Genomic DNA, 25,956 nt, shown 5'->3' with positions numbered 1-25,956 from the left:
GTAAGTGCTGTTTTGATGACAGTCCTCTGAAAACTCACACTTGAAAACTCTGAATCTCAGCATCTTTTGGAAAGGAAGGTTAAAGCTAAGCAGAAAATAGGAACAATTTCCCAAGGTATATCACATGTTGACATAGGACTAAATTATTTTGTTACTTCAGAAAAATAGTTATTGTTACCATATGCACCAACTGAAATCAAGCCAGGGAACAAATACAACATAAACTTCAAATACATCATCCCTTCCATAGGGTTTCACCATGTAAAATAAAATTCTGCTGTGTATACTTTTGAGAAGTGGTTTTGTCGATATTAAAGCTGTTATCTTGCCACAGACTCTGCATGTGTCCTGAGTTCCCACAATTTATGATAGCAAATAAACACAGAATATTACCCAACTGATATAATTTGGTAAAGAATGCCATTACCCTAAACAGAAAAAGAGGAAGGAAAAAGTCAGTAGAAACATAACCACACTGACAACAAAAAGTACATGCTTGGTCTTTTGGATTTCTATTTGTAATTTTAACTAGCAAAAAAAGTAATTCTACTAGTTAACAGTATCAATGCAACCAATATTCTAACACACAATCAACACATACAGGATTAATAATTATAATTATTGTTAATTATCATTTAAAGTGTGATGTAAACAAATATCTGAGCTTTCCAAACAGCACCTACTTTGTGGCTGACATGAACACAAGACAGTTTTTCCCCCTATTAGCTAACAGTTAACACCATTGTTAAAAAAAAAATTATCATCTTCTTCTTCCTACACAACAAAATGAAGTGTGACCAGGGAAATTTATACAATTTCTTGAACTCTAAGACAGATCCCAAACATTTGCTTTTCCCAAATCAGGTGAATGATCTTCTCTGCTCCAAAAGCTGTGTATAGCCTCTCATTACATTTACCTAATAAATTAAAAAAGTAAGTACATAATTCTGGTCTTATGTGCCTATTACAAGCCAGGAGAGTTATTTCTCCTCCAAGCAGGCTGCTGCCATATGGAACCTCCTGCATCTTGAGCTTGACTCTAACGGTGGCATTTTTACTTTGGAAAACCTATCATCAATTGGTAAAAGCTGCCACCTACTGGTTAATAAAAAATATTTTGCATCGTCAAAGTAAAGAATTACATCAATGCAGCAAAAGGTCTCTGCAAAAAATCCTCCCCCATCTTGGAAAAAAAAAAACAGCAAAACCCAAGAACAAATGGTCATAAGAAACAGTTTCAACAGCAAGGCTCATTTTAATCATCTGCTCTCATCTTCAGGGAATAAGAAGGTTGTAAGTGCACAAACCTGCCAATAAAATCATCCTTTTTCCCAGCATCCTTGTCCCAAACGGTAATATCAATAATTCCACCTTGTTCTTCATAGAGATGAAAGTCAAACTGCTCTCTCCACTGAGGATTCAAAGTTTTTGGCATAATCTGAAAGAAGAGCAAAAGGAAAGTCATATTGCCTTGTGCAGGCATGCACTTCCTAGAATTGTGAATTCGATGTTTAGAGGCTGTTCAGAGAGTTTTTTCTGCTTGCACTGTGACTATCTTTAGCAGTGAAAATTAAAAAGTAGCAATTAGAAAAGTCCACTGATCAGTTCTCTCATGCCTCTCTGACACAACAGCAACCTTCAAAATCCTGAAACCTGTCACCTTCAAAAAGCCTCCCAAACAAAGGATTTACCCTGGCAATGGGTCCATTTTTTCTGCAGAATAATTATGCCCAATCTTAAGTGACAGTTAGCTGTAAAGTTGTGTGCCTGAGCCTAAAGGAAAACAAAGCACTGGCAATGACTAGATAGTGAGTGTAGGTATTTAAAAAGAAATGATTTTATCATGTCCTGCTTCCCCAGCTGCAGTAAGCTGTAAGAAAGATGATATCATGGTTTACTTTTTAGGCAATAATACTCTCTGTTGTTTGTTGGGTTTTTTTGGGTTGCTTTTTTTTTGTTCCCCCAAAACTGTATTTTATTGCCTTTCCTTTGCAGTAAAAAGAATGAAAGTAGCTTTTCTTCTGATTTCAGATGAAAGTAGCTTTCTCCATCATTTTCAGTCCAGTTACTTCTAACAAAAATGCCTTCAGTGGATTTCAGTCTGTGTAATTCTGACCATGCTCTGCAGAACAGAAAGCTTGCAGATTTTTCTACCAAAATGCAAAAGCAGTATTCACAGTGGTCACATATGCAAGAATGGAACTGTCTAGTACCTTCCATACAAAGCAGTCACTACTTTCTACATCTACCATTTCTGTGGGTTTGAAAAACAAATGGAAAAATCAGAGAGGATTTGAATGCAGAAATGTTAGGAAAATGTTTAAGTCACAAAATCATGAAATTTGATTTCTTCTAATTTCAGATTAAGAGGCCACAAGGCAGGCTCAGAGTTCTGCAAACACACCTAGATGTTCCTGGCCTCTTCCTCGCATTTTCCTTCATCTGCCTGTGAAAACCACATGGGCTGCCATGGCTATTGAGAGAGAAAGTAAATCATCAGCAGTCCCAGCATCTTTCATAAACAGCCATTTTCAAACCAATAGTTGTCAGGGGGTTAAAAAATAATGGCAATAAAGCCAAGCAAGGCTCCACAACCATCTTCTCACAGATCAATCCTATCTACTTGTTAAACTCCTACATACACAAAACTTTAATGAAACTTGCTGTAACAACACAATGAAGAAAGTGAGAATATAAGCATAACGTGGTTTGAGGATAAGACCTGTACCATCAAATAAAACCAACACAGTCTGCATGGAAAAGCAGGTGTGCCTCCCCACCACCTTGCATTTTTCAGCACTATATTTTTCCCCATCTACTTTTACTTTTTTTTAAATAGCAAAGTAAAAAGAATCATCTAAACAAAACTCCAGCTGTTCTAGCAGCTAATTAATAAAAGAGTAACTCTCCATTGCTATTTAAATAGTCATGCCAGGCAAAAAAAACCCTGCAAACAGGAACAAAACATTTCAAACACAGCCAACGCATATTTTTTGTCACAGCTAAAATTACCTTGCTCTTGTACTTCTGATGCCCCATCCGGAACTTCACATAAGGATCACTTCGTCCATTTGCATCCATTGCCTTTAGTTCACGACCTTCTATTAAGGTAACGCTAACTATCCCTCTCCAAAGCTGAGATTTTCTGTGCAGGTCTGAGAGACGTAAGCTCTGTGTCTGAAATAAAATCAGAGATTTAGTTAAAAACATCCCCAAATTTTTCTATGCATTTTAGTGTGCAATTTCATGTAACTATGAATGTAAAACAACACTCTTAAGCCATTTTGAAGTTATTTGACAGTACATATGTAAACTGTATTAAAAATAAATACTTTGAAAGAAACAAAACAGTGACAAATACACAGGTAATGTCATATGCTACTTTTGCAGAAGCAAACAGAACAAATGCTAATTAAGGAAATGTTTGGGTAAAATAGTGGTTTTTCCTGCTGCTCTTCTTCCTGTGCTGAAACAACTAAAAAAATTAAAAATAAATGTTTTAAAGTCCCCTCTATTAGTATCACGGTCGAATGAACTTGAACAAACACTGAAATAAACATAAAAAATAGTGAAGATATGAAGCTTCCATTAAAAATAGTATAAACCCATCAAGAGAAGCACAGATGAAGGAAAAATAATAAACTGCTGTGCACATGACAACTATCTCAGCCACTAAAATGCTGTGGCATTTTTACTACAAAAGAACAAGGAAAACTGAATTAAATACCAGCATGTTGGCCCAAGGGTTTCAAAATAAGACATTGCAGAGCTGCTAGTTGGAATTGTTGACTTTGGTTGGGGGCTCAAAAGGAATGACTCAAAGCATTCATCACTGAACCCCACTGTGGCAGAAGTTGGGATTATAAATTTGAGTAATTTAAGATCAGATCCACCCAGCTCTGAGCTACCAAGGTAACAAGTTACTAGAATTGGGGAACACATCTCAGGTGCACCTGAGGAGCAAAGCTGCCAAGGACTCTCCTTGTATCCCTTGTATCCCTAAATCTTATTTGTTCAAGGTTACCTTACCTACAATCAGAACACAAGGGAGTGAAACAATACTTAAACCCACAAATTATACTTTGTAGGAATCAAAAAAGGCAAGCCTGCATGTATACTCAACTGTAAATTTTTATTTTGTTATGCAATGTACTTTAAGCAACAAAGGCTGTATGGGGTCAGCACACCCCACCCCACCCCCCCCCCGAAGGACTGCACAGCTGATTTCATCACTTGCATACTTCCCGTATCTCTGATAAAGGTTTTCAGTGTAAATTTGGTTTGAGGCTAAAGACAGCTGGATGGTTGTATCTATACAAGTTCCCAGGACAGGAACTTTATTTTATGTTACCTAGGGAAGATCACAGAAAGTACACTGGAGCAAAAGACTCCTGAGAGATGTGTTATAGACAAGGACTGTGGCCATTGGGGTTGGAGCAAATCTGAGTAACATGTTTTTAGCAGTATTCCAGATATTACATTGGCATGTATCTGTGCTTTCCAATGGCTATTCATTCCAAGCAGGATGTTTACTCCTGAAATACTTCACTATATTTATTAAAAATTTCTCTTCCTGAAATGAAGCATTTCACTGCAGAGAAACTTCTCACAAACTTACTGTTTCTCCAAAGGCAAACAAGGAACTGTGTAATAACCTTTAACCTAACCTGTGACATTAAGAAGCAGCAGGACACCAGAAAGCATAAACTCTACAAAAATTAGGGCACAACTGAGAAACTCAGTTGCCAGAAGAGATTTAATTTACAACACAATAACTTTATTAAACTTCTTTTTTTTTTTTTTTCCCAGCACAAATACCCCTTCATTAGGGATACACAGTCAACATTACCAGAGACTCGTGAAGAAGTGGTGGATTATTTTTGGTTTTCTGGTTCCAGTTTTTTATTAGGTTTGAGTAAAAGAAACACTGAATAACCGAAAAATGATTGACCAAAATTGACTATGCCCTGAAAATAAGACAATGATACAGAAGTGTTCAAGGCCAGATTGGATGGGGCTTTAAGCAACCTGGTCTAGTGGAAGGTGTCATGGAGGGGATTAGAACTGGATGAACTTTAAGATCCTTTCCAACCCAAACCGTTCTAGGATTTTATGATATAGAAAGGAGACAAGGTATTTTCGGGCATTTCACATGTGGATAGAAGCAGTGGTTAGTTGAGACTGATTCTGGCAAAGAATGCACAAGTTGTTGGTTTGGGGTTTTTTTACAGTTGAGTGGGGATCCAAACGATTTCCAGGATACTATCATGGAAATGAGTATCAGTTCGCATTTACAATTCTTGTAAAGCAAAGCTAAAGCACAAGCGCGTAGTGCTCTACTTCATGAATCACAGAGGAGATAGTGAATCATTTAGAGAGCATACTTGATTTAAATTCTGTTTTTTCAATGGCTCTTAAAATAATTTGCTGCATTAGAGCAGCTGCCACCATATAAAACGTGCTGATTTTTTATGACCAGTAGGGAGTTTCACCAACGAGGGTAATTTAAATATGAGGTGGCAAGGCAAGAACTGAATAACCATGCGTAAAGCGTAATACGACAGCTAGGTCAGACAGGAGTTTACAAGTGTCAGGCAGAAACCCTGAATTCAGTGGTTCATCTGTTGCTGGAGAAAATCCTTCTGGGTCAGAGCCAGATCAACGACACGAAGCGCGCCTCACAGAGCCTAGTGGCACATTGACTGTGAAGTGAAGAGCCTACATCTTAATCTGCTGGAAGAACAGCAGCTGGATACTTAAAGTGGTGTGGTCTGTTTTCTTCCCCGAGGTTAGGAATTTGGACCACAGCAATGCTCTTTTCTCCGCGTCTTTATTGGTAACACCCAGATCCATGGAACAGCAACAGGGAAACATACTGAAAGGTATAGCTGGCTGAAGCTCAAGCTATTGAGATTGTCTGGACATGAAAGACATGGGACACATGGCCTTCTCTAGCAAGAAAAGTTTCCAGCTGGCATTTTTCTTGTTTCTAAGTGAGACGGAGCACATCTGAAACATGCTTTCCTTACAGTTGAAGTCATCCTTATCCTCAGAAATTACAGATACTGACATCATCCTTAATTTCATATAGTTTTCTGTAAGAAGTAAAATAAATGAATATGAATGTTTAGGTTTCAAGTCAAATTTGAAAAAGAGCTAACAGATTTAAAAAATGGGAGAATAAGACTGATTTCACATTTTAGAGTTCTTCCCTTATGAACTTAATTCCACAGTGTGAGAGAGGTATGACACTTGTAGGTACTTTTTTAGGTATCTGAGCAACCTTCTGTAATATAGCCCACAATGATTAGTTACAGAGTCAGAAAGGGAATACACGAAGGTAAAATGAAGAAATGATCACAGATCTTTCCAAATTTCTCCTATAAAGGAGCATTTCTCAAGACTAATTCTTGGATAACTTTTTCCCTCAGAAAGCACGACATGCGTACTGCATCTTGGCTTCACTCTTCTCCCACAAAGAAAAAACACAAAGACACTATACAGCTTTTCATTTCTCTAGGAATAGGTGGTAAGTAATATATTTCATAGTATTTCCATCTGAAACTGGCCATACTGTCTATACAATGCCACAATTTGGAAAGAAGCAAGATCAAGATCTCAGGCTACAACCAACTGTCATTAATGTGGGATTATTATTCCCAGCCTTGTGCATTTATATGCAGGCATGGACATTCCCACCTGACATGCTCTAAACAAAAAAAAAATGAAAAGGGGTGGAAGGGAGGTTCAGCCTCCATACTGTGAAGCTTTCTCTCTCTCTTTTCTCACAAGTAAATTAAAATTATACTTCTGAAAAGCAGTCTTTCATGTCAAAGGATACTCAAGCCTGCCTGTGAAAGAAAAACTTTTCATATCCATATACTGTTCTAATGCTTCTACTATAAACATCATTCAAAAATCAACATTTTCTTACATGATAAAATTAGCTTTTATTTGTGTTTCACTTATTCTGTCTAAATGGGGGGTAGGGGGAGGGATAGGGATGCCACCAGCAGAAAGACTTCTGACACAGAACTGTATCCTCTATTAGACATGATTAATATAGTGAGCCAAATACAATGTCAGAGCTGAAAGATGATCTCACAACATGGCTTAATGTTCTATATTCAGCCACATATTGCTGGGTAACATTGCTGGGTAGAAACCAACTAGGCTTAGCCAGAATCTGGGCATTGTTCCCAGGTTCATTAAGACCATGTTCTTGATGAGTGTATTAATTGCCACAACGTAACTGTTGCTCTTTTCAAAGGAAGAGACCCTTTAGTAAGTACTTTTGAAACTCTCACACATATTTATGTTCGTATCTAACTGACCTTTGGAACTCCTTCTCTTAATGAGTTTGAGAAACCCACAGCCTGACCTCAACCTTATCTAAACGCTTTGATCCCCACTTTGGGTGCCACAAAAAAGTGTCATGGTTTAAGCCCAGCCAGTAACCCAGAACCACACAGCCGCTTGCTCACTTCCCCCCCTTCTTCCTCCTCCCACTTCCAGAGGGATGGCGAGGAGAATCGAAAGAATGTAACTCCCACGGGTTGAGATAAGAACAGTCCAGTAACTAAGGTATAACACAAACCACTACTGCTACCACCAATAATAATAATGATAAGGGAAATAACAAGGGAAGAGAATACGACCTGAGCAGCAATCTGGGCCTTCCAGGTAACTCACCCCAATTTATATACTAGGTGTGACATGCTGTGGTATGGAATACCCCTTTGGCTAGTTTGGATCAGGTGTCCTGTCTCTGCTTTGTCCCGGCTTCCCTTCCTCCCTGGCAGAGCATGAGACTCAGAAAGTCCTTGGTCAAAGTAAACATTACTGAGCAACAACTAAAACCATCAGTGTTATCAGCACTGTTCCCAGGCTGAAAGTCAAAACCACAGTGCTGCACCAGCTACTAAGAAGGAGAAAAAAGACTGCTAGTGCTGAACCCAGGACACCTCACCTTTTCATTGATCAGCCTTCAAGCCCTGCAAAGCACCGCCTCTCTCAGTGGTTATGCCCATGCAAACAGGCCTTGCTTTTACAAAATCTCCTTGTTACACACACCACTAGGACACACTCCTCCTCCTCTGCATCCTTGAATGCAAAATTTATTGTTCTAGAACAGTTGAATAATAGACCCAGTTTCTGAGATGCTTGCATGGGTTGGACAAATGTTTAAAATAAGGATTGAGAATGCCAATAGATGCAGCTGTTAGCTTGTCCATACAATGAAAATAAATCAAGGGACAGTTGTATGTATTCACAATGCTTTTCCTCTATCAGAAATTACATGAAATATCACACCTTGCAGAATTCATCAACCTGTAGACACTGAGCTACAAAAAAGCCTCCAATGGGATCACAATGATTCCTTTTTAATGATCAGTTGTTGTGACTAAGCAAGTTTTGCAAACTAACTACTACTGATAATTAATGCAATATGAAACAACATTTACCTTCACTTTCTATCAACTATATTTTACATTTCAGGATATTTTAATTCTAGGTGAAGCTAGTCTGTATTTCTGTAGTTGAGAAATATACCCTATATTCTGTGTTTTAATGTGACTGCCATGTTGAATCTGGTTTAGGATGTTTGCTCTAACAACTTGATATCATGTTTAGTAGCAATCTTGGTGTATTACAGTATTTGTAATAAGAGGTGATACTTCTGGAGCATTTCACTTATTTCTGTTGTTTGCTTGTGTATTCTGCTTAAGGTCACTTGCTAAAGCCAGTTCAGGTGCAGTATGATGAAGGCTGTGACTCTCTTAAGCACCTACTATGACTTGCTTTTTCTAGAAAAGCGTGGAAATACATACACAAGACAATGGTGTGCAGCAGAAGCTGTCAGAGAGGTTGTGTCAGTATCATTCTCCCTTGTCTTCCTCCCAACAACTCCTCTTTGAAACTGTGCTTGCAATAAGTGAAAGTCAAAGGGTGTCCTGATGACCCTGCTACTGCCCAGGATGACTAGTGTCACCAAGACTTGATGAAAACTCACTGTGCTCCCAGAATTCATAGAATCATAGTACCACAGACTGATTTGGCTTGGAAGGGACCTTAAAGCCCATCCAGTTCCAACTCCCTGACACAGGCAGGGACACCTTCCACTAGACCAGATTGCTCCAAGCCCCATCCAACCTGGCCTTGAACACTGCCAGGGATGGGGCAGCCACAGCTTCTCTGGGCAACCTGTGCCAGGGCCTCAGCACCCTCACAGGGAAGAACTTCCCATGATCTCATCTGAATCTCCCCTCTGTCAGCTTAAAGCCATTCCTCATCTGCAACACGTACCCAGAAAACCCCACAGTGAAATGCTTACTCCACTATTTTGGTTGTTAACTGTACCAGCTGTTATCTCTCACATACAAATAATGCAAATATAAGCCTCACCAAATATTTGAATAATTTTTATAACCAGATGTCTAAAAGACAGGTGAATCTGTGTCAGAACTTTTTTTTACTTCTATTCATTATTTAGTAGCTTTCCATCAAGCACTGTTTGCAGCTGATGAACTGCCATTTAGAACCTCATGGCTTACAAAAGCCAGTATTTTCTCAGAAGAGGTGACAGCTTTTGCTCCAGATTTTACTGGAATACTATGACTTAATAGGACACAGTAGGTAATTATTAAATATCTTTTAACCTACTATGTTTGGGTAAAGATGCCAAACTACTCATTCCTCTGATGGTCTTTGAATTCAAGGCACTCAAAAGATTTTCCTTAAGTTTTATTAATGTAGCAGGTTTAACATGGGGTGTGATCATGTCTGAACCCAATTTAATGGCAATTCTCCCAGAGATGTGAAAAAGGCAGAGTAGTCCCTTATTTTGATGAAAATAATTTTCAATGAAATAAACAACATTTCTGACAGAGGTCTCCCAGTATTCTTTAGCTAAAAGGTACTCTCTTAATTGAAATAGTGCTGCTTAAATACTTATAGGTACATAGGAAAGCATGAGCTAATCTTATTTCTTTGTATACAGTTTGTGAAAAGATGCAGTGAGTGTATCAATTTGTACTCTTGGAGTGTAGGATTTGTCAAAATGAAATATTCACATAGGATAGTACAACACTCACCCTCTAGCTAAGCTGGCAAAAATTCTCACAAAACATCAGGATACGCTGTTCAGAGAGAAACAGACCCCTATGTGAGAATACACCAAATTCATCAGAATTTGTTATACAAAAAAGGAATACAAAACAGCATGGTCAGCCAGTATTATGGCTTTTGGTTACCCATTTTCTCTATGAGTATTTGTAGGTTCACTAACTCATCTGTACGCTGTCTAGAAAACACATGAGCTACCCTGTGCCAGGGTCACTGTCCAAGTTCACAGTCAGAGAGGACAACTTGTTTACTTGGTAAAAATTACACTGACATCTTCTCATCTTCAGTTTGGAAGACCAAACTTAAATGTTGAGACAGTTCCTGATCACTCTCATACTCCTGTCTTGTAAATTAAATGAGCAGGAAGGGAAGAAACATTGACAACTAGTCAAACCAAACTTAATTTCCAAGGGTTTCCCACTCGGAATTTTGCTTAGTTGAATAGCACACTACGTGCCCTATAGAAACAACCAGAACTTTTCAGTGGGTATCAGACCTCTGTGCTTTCATCTTTGACAGTGTACTTTGTCATCCTGGAAACACAATGAAGCATATGAAGGTTATCAGATGAAAACAAAATGTATTTATTTGTCACATTTCTTTTCTCTGGGAATGGCCAGTAAATCCACAATGTGTCAAGTCCCTTGTTTACAGCAGAAGTGAGGAGACATACATAAATGTCTGTAATTGCTCGTGCAGCCCCTTTCCTAGAAAAGAGCCTTCCTCCATGCTCTACAAGTACCAGTGAGTGAGCATGAGACATGGTTGTAAGCAAACCAGTCTGACCACATCACTTCACCTTGCCTTGCTCTGGGTCTGGCTGGGATAGGTGCTGTGCTTTGCATTTGTGGATAAACCAGTGTGGATAACACAGCAACGTTTTGGCTACTGCTGATCAGTGCGCACACAGCATCAAGGCTTCACGCTGGCTGGGCTCGAAGCACCAGACTTAACTTCTCCCACCTTCTCACTATTCATCCTGACCCATTTTCTGCTTGCAGTAAAACTTAATTCCAAACACCATTGTTTCGTTTCCGCTTACATGCAGAATGCTCATTATCTGAGCATCCTAAACCTTCAGCTGAATTAAGTTTATATACACACACATATATGTTTCAAAGGATCATTTTTTAAAGACTCAATCTAAAATGAGTACATAAACTGTGTCCAAATCAGTGTGATAAAACATACCCATCTCTGTTGTGGGAAGAGATGAGTTTAATTTGCACCATGGGTCAGACACTAGAGAAAAAACAGGCTTTAATGGAGATGACAGTTAAGCACTGGAACCAGCCACAGCCAGAACTTGTAGAATATCCATCACTGCAGATTTTTAAGGACAGATTAAACACCTGTCAAACAGAGATTAGCTGCCATTGTTCCCATTTTAGGGTAGAAATACAACTTTTCAGCATGTTAATCCTACATTCTTTTTCATACCTACCCTGCATTCAGGTAGATTTTTAAATATCCCAGACATTTAAACTTGTGGCAAGTGAGGGTCGGTCTGTCTACCAGCACTACCTGCCATGTCATTGGCCTCATCTTCCAGAGATATTCCTGTTACCTTCCAAAGACTCTTGTCTCATTTTTTTCCTCCATTCCTCCCACTTGGCACAGCAGAGAGAAAACTTTCAAAACAAGCTCTTGGTTGCATTATCCTATCAGTAAGTAAATAGTACCACCTGAAGCCACTATTCCTTACTCTTTTCTGAATTAACCTCCTGTAATCATATAGCAAATTGTACAAAAGAAGGGGGAACAGGTGATTTTTCATAAAATATTTAGTATTTTCAGGTTGCTCAAAGAGGAATATGCCTGCTCTATACAAAATGAAATGTTCTGTGAGAGAGAGCATGCAAAGAAAAGCTTCTACTTAATGCAAACAATGCCAAATGTAGGTAAAATTACCTGATAACTCTAAACAAAATTACAAGCTGTGTTTTGGTTTGTTTGTTTGTTTGTTTAAAAAAGCATGTAGGCTCTTCCCCTTCCTAATTTCAAGCTATAATCAAGGGAGAATTTTGATTTGGGCTGGAAAATACTTTCAGTGATGAGTTATAACTGCAGCTTCACTGAGCTCAAATTTAGGATTTATGCTTTTGATTTTAAAGTTAAACAGCACTTCACATTAAAAAGTGCTGGAAGCAGTAAGCTTTTTCTGTTTTAAAAATGTTGGCAGTAAAGGCATGGGAAAAGTAATGAAATTTCACCATTAGAAGCTAAGAGAAGAATGAGGAGGAAGTACTTAAAGAGAACATAATTTTTACATGAGAAAAAATAGGGCTTTTAAACAGTCTCTTTTTCCTCTGTTAGACGCTCTGGGCTTAAAAACAGTAAAGAAAATGTTAAGCTTTTTTTTCTTTCACTATTATTTGTAACAGCATTGCACTGAACATTGCAATAATTACAAGGAGAAAGAGCGATATGTGCATTTCTAACTCAGTTGCATGCTGCCAACACTTTAATAGGTTCCGTTCCCATACCCTTTCCTTGGCTATTGATTAAGCCTCTGCGCTGCAGAGAATTATTAAATAAGAAGTCAGAATGGATTTATTTTCTTGTTTTCATAACCAGAGAAAAAGGCGAAAACAACTCTTCCAATTAGTCCACACTGGCTCTTGATGGAAATGGTGATTCTTTATTTCTCATCACCTTGAGGTGCAAGAGGATAGCTTGCACCTCAAGGATGGTGTAATGCAAATCACTCCAGCAATTAGCACTCTTCATCTCACTGTCGGAGGTGATGTTGACTATTAGTAATAAATTACCTCTCTTGGAAGCTTGGGCTCTTCTGTGCCTCTTTTATACCTAAACTGCAGCAACTGTTTACTAAACTGCATCTGGTATGCAGACAATTTAGAAAGCAAGAGAGAAGCAGGAAGGTATTTTCCCTTAACTCAAAGAATAAGAACCAAGGTGTCCTGGGTTCAGCAGTAGCAGTCATGTTTTTTCCTTTGTGGTAGCTGGTGCAGTGCTGTGTTTTGACTTCCAGCCTGAGAACAGTGTTGGTGAAGTCAATGTTTTCAGTTGTTGCTAAGTGATGTTTACCCTGACCAAGGACTTTGTGAGGCTCATGCTCTGCCAGGGAGGAGGGGAAGCTGTGAGGAAGCGGAGACGGGGCGCCTGACCCGGGCTAGCCAGGGAGGTATTCCACATCACAGCACGTCATGGCCGGGGTTGGGGGGTAACTGGGAGTTACCCAGAAGGACACGGGCTTCCAGGTGGAACTTGTTTTCTTGGCCGGTGGTATCGTATTCTCTTCCCTTGTTATTTTCCCTTATCATTGTTGTAGTTGATAGTAGCGGTGGTGATTTGTGTTGTACATTGGTTGCTGGACTGTTCTTGTCTCAACCCGTGGGAGTTGCACTTTTTCGATCCTCCTCCCTGTTCCTCCAGGAGCGGGGAAGGGGAGAGCCCCGGTGCGGGGGGGGGACACGGGCCTCGATTGTTGTCAGCTCGGCACCACTCACTGGGAGTGAGCGAACAAGTTGCCTGACTGGGTTTAAACCACGACAGTTCTTTTTGGCGCCCAACGTGGGGCACGAGGGGTTGAGATAAGAACAGATCTGACTGGATTGATAGTCACTCGTCACAATGCTGATTTGTTGGCTCTCAAGGTTGTTCCTCTTGATCTCACAGTTTCAGTATATAGTATCTTACGTCCATCCGGTATTTGCTGTATTAGTGTTTTTCAAGTGTGGGGCTTGGGCTAAGGTTTTTGTCCCATTGTAGATTATGGTAATGACTTGTAATACAATAGAATCATTGATCATGAAACTGATCTGGCTTATGTTCCCAGTGTGGTCACCACCTTTATACTTTGGGAGGTATATGATGGAGGTGCTTAGCAATTACACATCTTTTTTCTCCTTCTCAGGTGCTCAACCTGTGAAGGAGACATTCTTTTACCCTCCCAGTCCTCCCCCCAGACCATTTACATTTGAGAGTTTTGAAGTTTTTGAATGGCCTTTTAATGCTGTTGAGACTTGTTTGCTGATGGTGATGGGAGTCACCATGCTAACACGCATACAGAGTGTGTTTTGCCCACTACTGATTTCAAGAGTTAAGCAGAGTCAGGTTTGGGTCTTGTCTGGGGTCAAACGACGATGTAGGAGGACCGAGAGATTTTCCCTGAGGCTGGACAGCCATGAGTGGCAGGGTGTGTGGGACAGTATGGGCAAGTATCTAGGTCAGTGGGCCCCTCCAGTACTTCGGAATTTCACTACCGAACAACTACAAAATCCAGAAGAATTAGTAAAACACTTAAATGAGGTGTGTGGTCATTCTGGCCATACCAGAGATGGACAAATCATGGCAACGTGCTGGGGCTTGGCCTATGCTTACAGGGCCTTGTTCAACACTATCCAGCACCTTCAGAAGGAAAAGAATGTCGGCGGATCTGAGGGCAAAGCAACAGTCGCTACTCAAACTTTGGCTGCAATGAACAGTGCAGCTACCCCAGCGGCAAGTACAGCAGCTGCTCAAACTTCAACTGCAACAGACAGCGCGGTTACCCCAGCTCCAAGCACAGCAGCTACACCACCCCCAGCAACAAGTACAGTCGCTACTCAAACCACAGTGATAATTACTGCAGCCAAACCAGAGGACCAATTCGTACCAATATCAGTTGCCCCTGTACGCAAGAGAACAAGTAAAAAGGAGGCAAAAAGGGTGAAACGAGATGAAGAAACAACGAATTCACCACCCGGTCCAGAATCTGATCAGGAGTCATCATCACATGACGAAGAAGAAGAAGAAGAGGTAACTTCTCGACCTCGGACCTCAACCGAGCTGCGGAATATGCGAAAAGATTTTACCCGTCAACCAGGGGAGCACATCATCACCTGGTTACTCCGATGCTGGGACAATGGGGCCGATGGTCACGAACTAGAAGGTACAGAAGCCAAGCAGCTGGGATCACTTGCTAGAGAAGGGGGAATTGACAAAGCAATTGCAAGAGAGAAAAAGTCCCTCAGCCTTTGGAGGAGGCTCTTGGCAGCTGCGAAAGAAAGGTTTCTGTACAAGGATGATGTTACGAGTCGTTCGGCCAAGTGGACTACTATAGACAAAGGCATCCAGTCTCTGAGGGAATCGGCCATCGTAGAGATGCTCTATCACATCAAGCCGAATAACGGGGATACACCCATAGATCCAGATGAAGTTGAATGTACACGACCCATGTGGTGAAAACTTACACGGAATGCACCGTCATCATATGCCCATTCATTGGCGACAGTAACCTGGAATGACATAGTACCACTAACAGTGGATGAAATGGTTCATAAACTCCGAGAGTTCGAAGACAACCTCACCCCTTCCATCATCTCAGCTGTGAAAAAACTGTCCCAGGACCTCGAACAATTGAGGGACGATCTATCTGATTTATCCAGCTCCTCACGTGTACCAACACACATCTCAGCTATTAACAAAAGGCGTCTTATTGTTCAAGAGAGGAGATACAGGAGGTATACGCCACGGGGTACCCTATGGTTTTACCTGCTGGATCACGGAGAAGACATGACAAAGTGGGATGGAAAACCTACTTCAGCTTTGGAGGAACGGGTGAGTGAACTGAAGAGGGGAGCAAGGGCCAAGACTGATCGTCCCATGAGAGCTACGGCTTCAGTCTCTGGTGAGCAGTTTCCCAGATGGAATAGAAGAGCTGATTTTACTCCAGCTCCTGTGATAATGAAGAATAATCCCTTTTACCAGGACTTAAGTGTCCAACGCTGTGACGACCATTAGAGGGGCCCTGCCTCCAGCCAGGTGGAGGTAGGGGACAATCGGATTTACTGGACTGTGTGGATCAGATGGCCTGGCACATCAGTCCCACAGAAGTATAAGGCTCTAGTAGATACCGGTGCACAGTGTACCCTGATGCCATCAAGCTGTCAAGGGGTGGAACCCATCTATATTTCTGGAGTGACAGGAGGATCCCAAGAGTTGACTGTGCTGGAGGCTGAAATCAGCCTGACTGGGAGGGAATGGCAAAAGCACCCTATTGTGACTGGTCCAGAGGCTCCATGCATCCTCGCCATAAACTATCTCAAGAGAGGGTACTTCAAAGACCCAAAAGGGTACTGGTGGGCTTTTGGTATTGCTGCTTTGGAGACTGAGGAAATTGAGCAGCTGTCCACCTTGCCTGGTCTCTCAGAAGATCCCTCTGCTGTGAGGTTGCTGAAAGTCAAAGAACAACAAGTGCCAATCGCGACCACAACAGTGCACCGGCGGCAATATCGCACCAACCGAGACTCCCTGATTCCCATCCATCAGCTGATCTGTAGACTGGAGAGTCAGGGGGTGATCAGCAGGACCCGCTCACCCTTTAATAGCCCCATATGGCCAGTGCAAAAGTCTAATGGAGAATGGAGACTAACAGTAGACTATCGTGGCCTGAATGAAGTCACACCACCATTGAGTGCTGCCGTACCGGACATGCTAGAACTTCAGTATGAACTAGAGTCAAAGGCAGCCAAGTGGTATGCCACGATTGATACTGCCAATGCATTTTTCTCAATCCCTTTGGCAGCAGAGTGCAGGCCACAGTTTGCTTTTACTTGGAGGGGTGTCCAGTTCACTTGGAACTGACGGCCCGAGGGGTGGAAACACAGCCCTACCATTTGCCACGGACTGATCCAGACTGCACTGGAACAGGGGCAAGCTCCAGAACACCTGCAATACATTGATGACATTACTGTGTGGGGCGATACAGCGGAAGAAGTCTTTGAGAAAGGGAGGAAAATAACCAAATCCTGCTGAAAGTCGGTTTTGCCATAAAACGGAGTAAGGTCAAGGGACCTGCACAGGAGATTCAATTTTTGGGAATAAAATGGCAAGATGGACGTAGACAGATCCCCACAGATGTGATCAACAAGATAACAGCAATGTCTCCACCAACTAATAAGAAAGAAACGCAAGCTTTCTTGGGTGCTGTGGGGTTCTGGAGAATGCACATCCCGAATTACAGTTCGATTGTAAGCCCTCTCTATCATGCGACCCAGAAGAAGAATGATTTTAAATGGGGCCCTGAGCAGCAACAAGCCTTTGAGCAAATTAAACGCGAGATAGTTCATGCAGTAGCCCTTGGACCAGTCCGGACCTGGCCAGATGTAAAAAATGTACTGTACACTGCAGCTGGGGAGAACGGTCCTACCTGAAGCCTCTGGCAGAAAGCTCCAGGGGAGACTCGAGGTCGACCCCTCGACTTTTGGAGTCGGGGATACAAAGGATCTAAGGCCAGCTATACCCCAACTGAGAAAGAGATACTGGCAGCCTATGAAGGGATTCGAGCTGCTTCGGAAGTGATTGGCACTGAAGCACAGCTCCTCCTGGCACCCCGGTTGCCCGTGCTGGGATGGATGTTCAAAGGCAGGGTCTCCTCTACACATCATGCAACTGATGCTACATGGAGTAAATGGGCTGCACTAATTACACAACGAACTCGAATAGGAAATCTCAGTCATCCAGGCATTCTAGAAGTCATCATGGACTGGCCAGAGGGTAAAGATTTTGGAATGTCACCAAAGGAGGAGGTGGTGCGTGCTGAAGAGGCCCCACCATATAATAAACTGTCAGAAAGTGAAAAGCGGTATGCCTTGTTTACTGATGGCTCTTGACGTATTGTGGGAAAGCATCGGAGATGGAAGGCAGCTGTATGGAGTCCTGGACGACAAGTTGCAGAAACTGCTGAAGGAGAGGGTGAATCGAGTCAGTTTGCCGAGGTGAAAGCCATCCAGCTGGCCCTGGACATTGCTGAATGAGAAAAGTGGCCAGTACTTTATCTCTATACTGACTCATGGATGGTGGCAAATGCCCTGTGGGGGTGGTTGAAGCAATGGAAGCAGAGCAACTGGCAGCGCAGAGGTAAACCCATCTGGGCTGCTGCACTGTGGAAAGATATTGCTGCCCGGGTGCAGAACCTGGTGGTGAAGGTACGTCATGTAGATGCCCATGTACCCAAGAGTCGGGCCACTGAGGAACACCAGAACAACCAACAAGTGGATAAAGCGGCTAAGATTGAAGTGGCTCAGATGGACTTAGATTGGCAACATAAAGGTGAATTATTTTTGGCCCGGTGGGCCCATGACACTTCAGGCCATCAGGGCAGAGATGCAACATATAGATGGGCCCGTGATCAAGGGGTGGACTTAACAATGGACACTATTGCCCAGGTTATTCTTGAGTGTGAAACATGTGCTGCAATTAAACAAGCCAAGCGGTTAAAGCCTCTTTGGTATGGAGGACGATGGTTGAATTATAAATATGGGGAGGCCTGGCAGATTGACTATATCACACTGCCACCAACCCGCCAAGGCAAGCGCCATGCGCTTACCATGGTGGAAGCAACCACCGGGTGGCTGGAAACACATGCTGTGCCCCATGCCACTGCCCGGAACACTATCCTGGGCCTTGAGAAACAGATTTTGTGGCGACACGGCACCCCAGAGAGAATTGAGTCAGACAATGGGACTCATTTCCGGAATAACCTTATAGATATTTGGGCCAAAGAGCGTGGCATTGAGTGGGTATATCACATCCCCTACCGTGCACCAGCCTCTGGGAAAATCGAACGGTACAATGGGCTGTTAAAAACTACACTGAGAGCAATGGGTGGGGGAACTTTCAAGCATTGGGATACACACTTACCAAAGGCCACCTGGTTGGTCAACACCAGAGGATCTGCCAACAGGGCTGGCCCAGCCCAGTCAGAACTTTTGCATATTGTAGAGGGGGACAAAGTTCCTGTGGTGCATATGAAGAATTTGCTGGGGAAGACAGTCTGGGTAATTCCTGCTTCAGGTAAAGGCAAACCCACTCGTGGGATTGCTTTTGCTCAGGGACCTGGATATACTTGGTGGGTAATGCGGGAAGATGGGGAAGTCCGATGTTTACCTCAAGGGGATTTGATTTTAGGGGAAAACAGCCAGCGAACTCAATTGTATGCTGTTGCCTGCTGTGTAATGCTTTTATAGCTCATCAACTAGATGTCTCCAGGTCACCAGCGACTGGCCCTGACTTCCCTCCAGCCATCATCCCAACAGAGAATGAACTTTGAACATCATGGACCAAATGGACTCGGCAGCATTATAGGGATTGGTCCATACACTACGAAAATGATCTTTTCCTCTTGGTCTGTATGTATATGGATGTATATATATGGGAGAGCGATGGTGTATTGAAAATGTGGGATCTGAGCACAACGTGAATGGTATGGAATAAGGGGTGGATAATGTCCTGGGTTCAGCAGTAGCAGTCATGTTTTTTCCTTTGTGGTAGCTGGTGCAGTGCTGTGTTTTGACTTCCAGCCTGAGAACAGTGTTGGTGAAGTCGATGTTTTCGGTTGTTGCTAAGTGGATGTTTACCCTGACCAAGGACTTTGTGAGGCTCATGCTCTGCCAGGGAGGAGGGGAAGCCGGGAGGAAGCAGAGACGGGGCACCTGACCCGGGCTAGCCAGGGAGGTATTCCATACCACAGCACGTCATGCCCGGGGTAGGGGGTAACTGGGAGTTACCCAGAAGGACACGGGCTTCCGGGTGGAACTTGTTTTCTTGGCCGGTGGTATCGTATTCTCTTCCCTTGTTATTTTCCCTTATCATTGTTGTAGTTGATAGTAGCGGTGGTGATTTGTGTTGTACATTGGTTGCTGGACTGTTCTTGTCTCAACCCATAGGAGTTGCACTCTTTTGATCCTCCTCCCCGTTCCTCCGGGAGTGGGGAAGGGGAGAGCCCCAGTGCGGGGGGGGACACGGACCTCGATTGTTGTCAGCTCGGCACCACTCACTGGGAGTGAGTGAACAAGTTGCCTGACTGGGTTTAAACCACGACACAAGGAAAGTCTGAACCTTCAGCAGAGGAACTAATACAAAAAAGAAAATCCACCCCACGGGAAATTGGTGGTGGATGTGGAAAACGAAAGACACTGAACAAGTCAGATCCATACATGGAGAGAAAAGACATTTTGCACAGCTCAAAATTTTTCCAAGAACTTTTTAAAAAGAAAAATGAATTTAAACAGTCCTGTTTGGTTTAAATGAATGACTGAGTATTTGGATCCTACAAGCACTGTCTTTTTGCTGTAGCACTTGTTTGCTAACCCTCATAGTATCTAACAAAATGGACCCTAAACCACAGGAACTGAGGCACAGGCACGTTAAGGTTATTGAGAAAACACCAGGGTCATAAAAAAGTGCACAAACATTGAATAACACACTTCCCCTTTTTCCTGAGCTGTAATAGATCATTGTACATACATAGTGGTAAAAATGGAGCTGCCTCCTCTCCCAGACCATGCAGCAAACAGCCGGCTAAGTCGTAACCACCAGCCACCAGTTTGCTTTGCGGCAACACCAAGCTTGCGGTCGATGAAATAAACCAATCAATTTGGAACTGAATGCAAATTGTATCTTCCCAAATGAAGTTTTGGCGGTTTTGTATATAAACAGCTTAGGTTGTTTTGTTGGTTTGGTGTTTTTTTCAATAGCCAACTGGGAGTCTGCTGTTGCTGAAGACAGGAAGACTTTCCACAGAATGAGGACATAAATGCTCTGACTTCTAAGTTGTTTGAATTTAATATTTGCTAGATGCTGTGAAAGGTGAGTATTCCCTCTGACCCAGACAGTGTGGGGAGTAATATGGCTCCCATTTACTTGGATGGAGGGTATGTGTGATAAAATGCAAACATGACAGGAAAAAATCAAAACCAAAACCTAACCAAACAATGCTTACAAGGCCCCTGAAACCACAGAAACAAAAAAAACCCAAAACAAAATTAAGACTCCTCTCTCCCTCCCCCCCAAAAATAAACAATAGCATCAGAAGAAAAACCCTAACAACAAAAGGAAAAGTGGTATTGCATTTTTGCAATGCCACTAACAAATGTTTACAGCACTAATGTTTTTGAAAACACTGGTTTACATGCAAAGTAGGTAAAATTCACAGCTGCATTGGCCTGGGTATTTAATGACATCTTAACTCCATTTTTAAGTGCATAGGAGGGGTGATGTTTGAAGTAGAAATTCAATTTCGCCAAAGTAATTGTTTGCAAGTACGTGCATACCTTTAGATCAGTTACCATTATTTTTCGTAACTGATCTAGTTATCATTATTTTCGTTACCATTATCAGTTACCATTATTTTTGCATCTTACTACATGTCCAAGGAATTATATGCAAGCAGCGCAGTTCATGAACACACACAATGCCACAGTCACCTGTGCTGCTGTTACAGAACAGCAGCTCTTGTTACAGAACAAAAAGCTTCAAGAATATAGACTTTAAAAAGTAAAATACAGTGCCATAATTGTAAAATCAAATTAATTTATTAGAAGTGCCATTGTAAAGACTCTGGAGAGCTAAAAAAAGTAGGTTTAGGAAATTTTATAATCATATCTTTAAAAAAATTTAATATTCTGCTTTTTCTAAGCTCTCATGAGTGCAAACAAACTCTTCCTGAAGAAGATGAGTCTCAAACAGGGCACTTTCGCCATTATCTAATAACATCAAGGATATATTTCTAGACTTTTTTTTTTTTAATCCACAAATGATGCTTTATTTAATATTGATCATCCTGCACCACAGAGAACAGCAAATTTTTCTTGTTTTTTTGAAGATATCCTTTGTAAATAAAATATTTTTTTTAGTTTCTTTTCCTGAGAGCAGACCAAAGATTTGGAACTCTGAAATAGCCCCACAAGGCAAATGAGCTCCTGTGCTTTAACTGAGATACTACATTTAGGTTGCAAAAGACCTTTAAGATACTTCCAGTGCATATAAGACGTTTTGCGTGCATTACATCTCTAATTATTACTTCAGATGGGATAAATATAGAAGAATTAAATATTTAAATTCATATATTTGCTATTTGCCAGATCTTTTGATACTCCTTTTGCAAAAATGGCAACTACTGAGTGAAATGTTACCAAATGAGTGGAACAAAGGAGAACATGGATAACTAATTTAATTGAGCAGCTCTGAAGAACTCCCTGCTGTCACGTTGTGCCATCCATTCATGATTATTGAAGCTCACAGTTTTCTCAGTTTGTAATTTGAAGCATGGGAAAGTTCTGAATAAACTGGTTTTATAAACTGTCACCAGCACATTCAGCACATCAGGAGTTAATGAATAACTTTCGTGACGCAAAACAGCTCTGCCGTCCACCATCCTCCCAGCTCTTCATTAACTTTTCAGAAGTTCAAGCATCTCAGGTATTTCAGGAAAAGTTACATGAACCATATGAGAAACAAAACACTGCACAACATCACCACATACCTTTGCTTCACAGATTTCAAAAAGGAAACAGGGACCGAATACTGTCCTGCACTGCAGAAGCAGACTGTGTGAAAAACCCATCCATAACCCAAGGATTATGAACCCTGCTCTCTTTTTCTTAAAAAGGTTAAAAAAACTGTAAAAATATTTGTCACTGAGCACTATACACAACACTGTTTATTTAGTAACCTTCTATTTAAATATGCGCATCAATATGCTAGAGAAGTAAAACACTTTGCAAAGTAAGTGAAATCACCCACCATAGCTACTTCATTTTTCCTGTTTTAACATTAGAAACCCTTAACCTTTTTAACGTTTACAGGGTAATATCTCAAAAAAAACCAGACCTACCACACCAGCTCAAGACTGAAAACTTTTAATTCTGTTTTTAATTATGTGAGAAGGCTTAAAACTTGAAAGCAGCATCTCAGCATTATTATTATATATTAATCTTACTATAACTATACACATTTTCTTAATCTTTTTGGATACAAATACTGGAAAAAGGTACGAATGGATTGTATTCCACTGGGAGTCAAACTCCTGGCCTTTCCCTAGTGACAAGGAGCATACGCTGCCCCTTTTTCATCACTTCTATGACTCCTAATAGGAGAAAAGCCAGACACTGAACTTGCCTGAAGAGGCATCTAAAGTTGTATAAAGTGAAGGCTGAAAAGGATTCTTTAAACCTTCCACTCTTGGAAAGCCCAGCTATGACTGTCATCTGTCAGTCAGGGAAACAAGTCTTTGAGAAGCATCACTGAAAACTTCCATACACAAAAACTCTGATCAGTAGGAAGAGAAAGTAATAGGGAAATAAATGTTACCCTTTGGCATGAATTCCTCTGCACCAACAAGTAAGCTTTGAGAAAATTGATTATACAAGAGAAATTAAAGGTTTTAGACAAAGCAGGACATGTTTGCCACTTACACGAAGTTACTAGATGACTTCAAAACAGGCTAAAATGCTGTAACAAAGTTGAGAGGTTTAATGAAAAAGTAAAAGCTCAACTGTTTCACAATTTTGGTTTGATGAAACACAAAACAATGTCATTAAAACACAATCTGAAGGAGAATAAACCCTGTGCCACAGATTTCAGGCCCTAAATGGCATATTTGGTAAAACATCATAGTTCTTCTAAAAAACACAAAGCCACATGCTAAAAGTTACCTTACTTGATCTTTTCCAACTCTTCCTCATTAGCATTGTCTGAAAACAAAATAGAGCAATTTAATTACCTTTTCTCTGCAATACAGATAAGGAAGCCAACTGTCCCTTATGGGATAATCCACATTTAACCACAACTACAACTGAAGCAGCCACATGTACACTCCAGCAACAGCTACACAAGACTGAAATAAATCTGGGCAACTAGCAGCACAGTTCAGAGTCAGCACTGTTTCCAGAGGCAACACATTAGGTGAAATTGTTTAAATTAAATAAAAAAAAAAAAAGGAAGAAAGAAAAAAAGAATTAGATTAGCAAATGAAAAAAAATGAATGTGCCATTACTGACAGTGACTTCAACTTTGATACTTGAATGGTAGGTTTTTTAGTATTAATGTACTCCAGGTTTTCTGAGCACTACTTTTTAGCTCACAGGTATAGCCACCTAAGAGAAATCCTGCCTAAGGCTCTTTGGACAACATGTATCTATTAAAAAGTCCTTAAGGTTGCCACTGCTGATTAGTTTCACAGAAGTAAAAATAGTTCTTTGGTTTGATAGCTATGCACATGGGACAGAAAAAACCTCATACTTTGACTCCAAAAAAAACCAAAATGCAGTAGCCCTATACCATCACCCAAATACTCTGTGAAACCTTGGGACTCCTAGATACAATGTTCTGACATGCCAGAAGGCAAAGTGTCCACAGACACACATTCTTAAAAAAAAGAGAAATACTGGTCAAGATGGAGGTGGACAATTTATCCGTGAACGTAACTGTTGGTTAAAGCAGTTCTGTGAAAACACAAGTAAATTAATTTATACAATTAAATAATATTCAGCAGCCTGTTGTTGACACATCAAAGATCACTTATTTCTATTGGAAGTTTGCCATGAAAAACAAATGTAACTTTTATTTTTATTAATTACTGCAAAGCCACCTTCGTTTTCAGATAATGGAAACAAATCCTGAAATGCAGACTTTGCTAAGAAATGAAAGTATTACATGGGTAAAATTTGAAAATGGAAGAAAATAAGTGTATTTCTTAGCTTTGAAATATCCAGAAATTCTTCCAATTTGCACAGTTTTGGGGGAGAAGAAAATCAAAGGGCTGCTGAGGAAAGTTTAAGTTGCTGTAGAGAGTTAAAGCCTAAAGACTCTGCAATAAGTTAATGATAATTGTAGCACTGTGGCTTTGAAAAATATCCATAGACACTAAATATTTTATAAGGCTAGAGAAAGCCATTCATGTAAGAATTAAGCAGCTTGAAGCCCGCAGGAGGAGATAAGAGAAAGCCTCTGAGTTTTGGATCCTGTGAATGCTACACAGCTGTAAATCAGAGCAGAAACAAAACTAGGCTTTGGACCAGGCTGTGAGCAAGGAGGAGAATACAGCCTGACAGACGAATTAACTGCATATCAAATATTATTTCAACTCTGAGGAGTTCAGTTTGAGTCATAGCTAGGGAACGTATGTTGAGTGAATCACCGTCATCACCAGCTGCAGCAGGATAAGATGACCAGCAGGATAAGGATAACCATCCTTAGAAGCCCGTAAAACAAGTACATATCATACGGCAGACTAGGATGGATAATCCACGCAGAACTTTTTAATCTGAAAATATTCCATGGGAAACATTCCATGGCCTCAGTCGATCTCCTTCTTTTTTTTTTTTTAATAGCTGATGATAATATCCCTCTGGCAAATTAAAAAAAAAAAAACAAACCAAACCAAACCAGAAAAAAGAATCACTGTAAAATTTGAGACAGCAAGCAAATTGACAGCATATTAATGCTTCTAATATCTTTATTTGAAGCAAAAAAATACTAAGCATCACTTGGGATAAATTATTTAAGGCAAAAAATGTTGTGAACTTTATTCTCATCGAATAGCAACATCAAAGTAGCACTCGTGTTTCCTTTTCCCTGCTTTCTACAGTACTCAGGCCGTTGGCAGTGGTGGAATGGTAGTCCCCAGTCTCTGCCGGCCCTAAGGCAACATTTGTTATCATTCCCTGTAGCCAAGAGTTGCCTGCAAGACCAAGGTTGGAAACAACTGAGAAGATGCAGGAGATGTGCAACAGTGATGAGCATGTGGTCATGCTGTAGTGATGAAATCTGTGTGCTGAGCTTTGCCAGAGAAAGAAACTGACATGCACTGTGGCACCTGTGACAACAACGCCAATCACAGCACCTGCAGACTTCACATGCACAGCGTGACTGGCATGCACATAGCTACAAATGGCACAGCAGCATGCACAGCACTACACGCATCCGAAGGGAAGTATTAATGGATACTGCTGGAATTAAAGTAAAGCGAGCTTCATTGGAGCAGGTCTAAGCAAAAAAATTAAGTCATTGCTAGCTTTGACTTCTTTCAAACTGGGCATCAAA

General features: G+C 41.1%; 1 protein-coding gene across 2 annotated transcripts in view; it reads right to left on the bottom strand.

The window, feature by feature from the left end:
• MCTP1 (multiple C2 and transmembrane domain containing 1) overlaps positions 1 to 25,956 on the bottom strand; it is a 260,031-nt gene that overhangs the window by 127,604 nt on the left and 106,471 nt on the right. Inside the window, exons 6-8 of one of the 2 annotated variants that reach the window (XM_062617486.1) lie at positions 23,568 to 23,606; positions 3,013 to 3,177; positions 1,308 to 1,438 (exon numbers count right to left, since the gene is read on the bottom strand). In XM_062617486.1, the coding sequence (XP_062473470.1) occupies positions 1,308 to 1,438; positions 3,013 to 3,177; positions 23,568 to 23,606 (335 nt within the window). The remainder of the gene's footprint in view (positions 1 to 1,307; positions 1,439 to 3,012; positions 3,178 to 23,567; positions 23,607 to 25,956) is intronic. The other variant, XM_062617487.1, reaches the window with a different exon arrangement.

Source organism: Pezoporus occidentalis, unplaced genomic scaffold, assembly GCF_034315485.1.
Source record: "Pezoporus occidentalis ecotype Australia unplaced genomic scaffold, CSIRO_AGI_Poc_V1 ctg197, whole genome shotgun sequence".
Lineage (NCBI taxonomy): Eukaryota > Metazoa > Chordata > Aves > Psittaciformes > Psittacidae > Pezoporus > Pezoporus occidentalis.
This window is presented reverse-complemented; position numbering and strand designations above follow the sequence as displayed.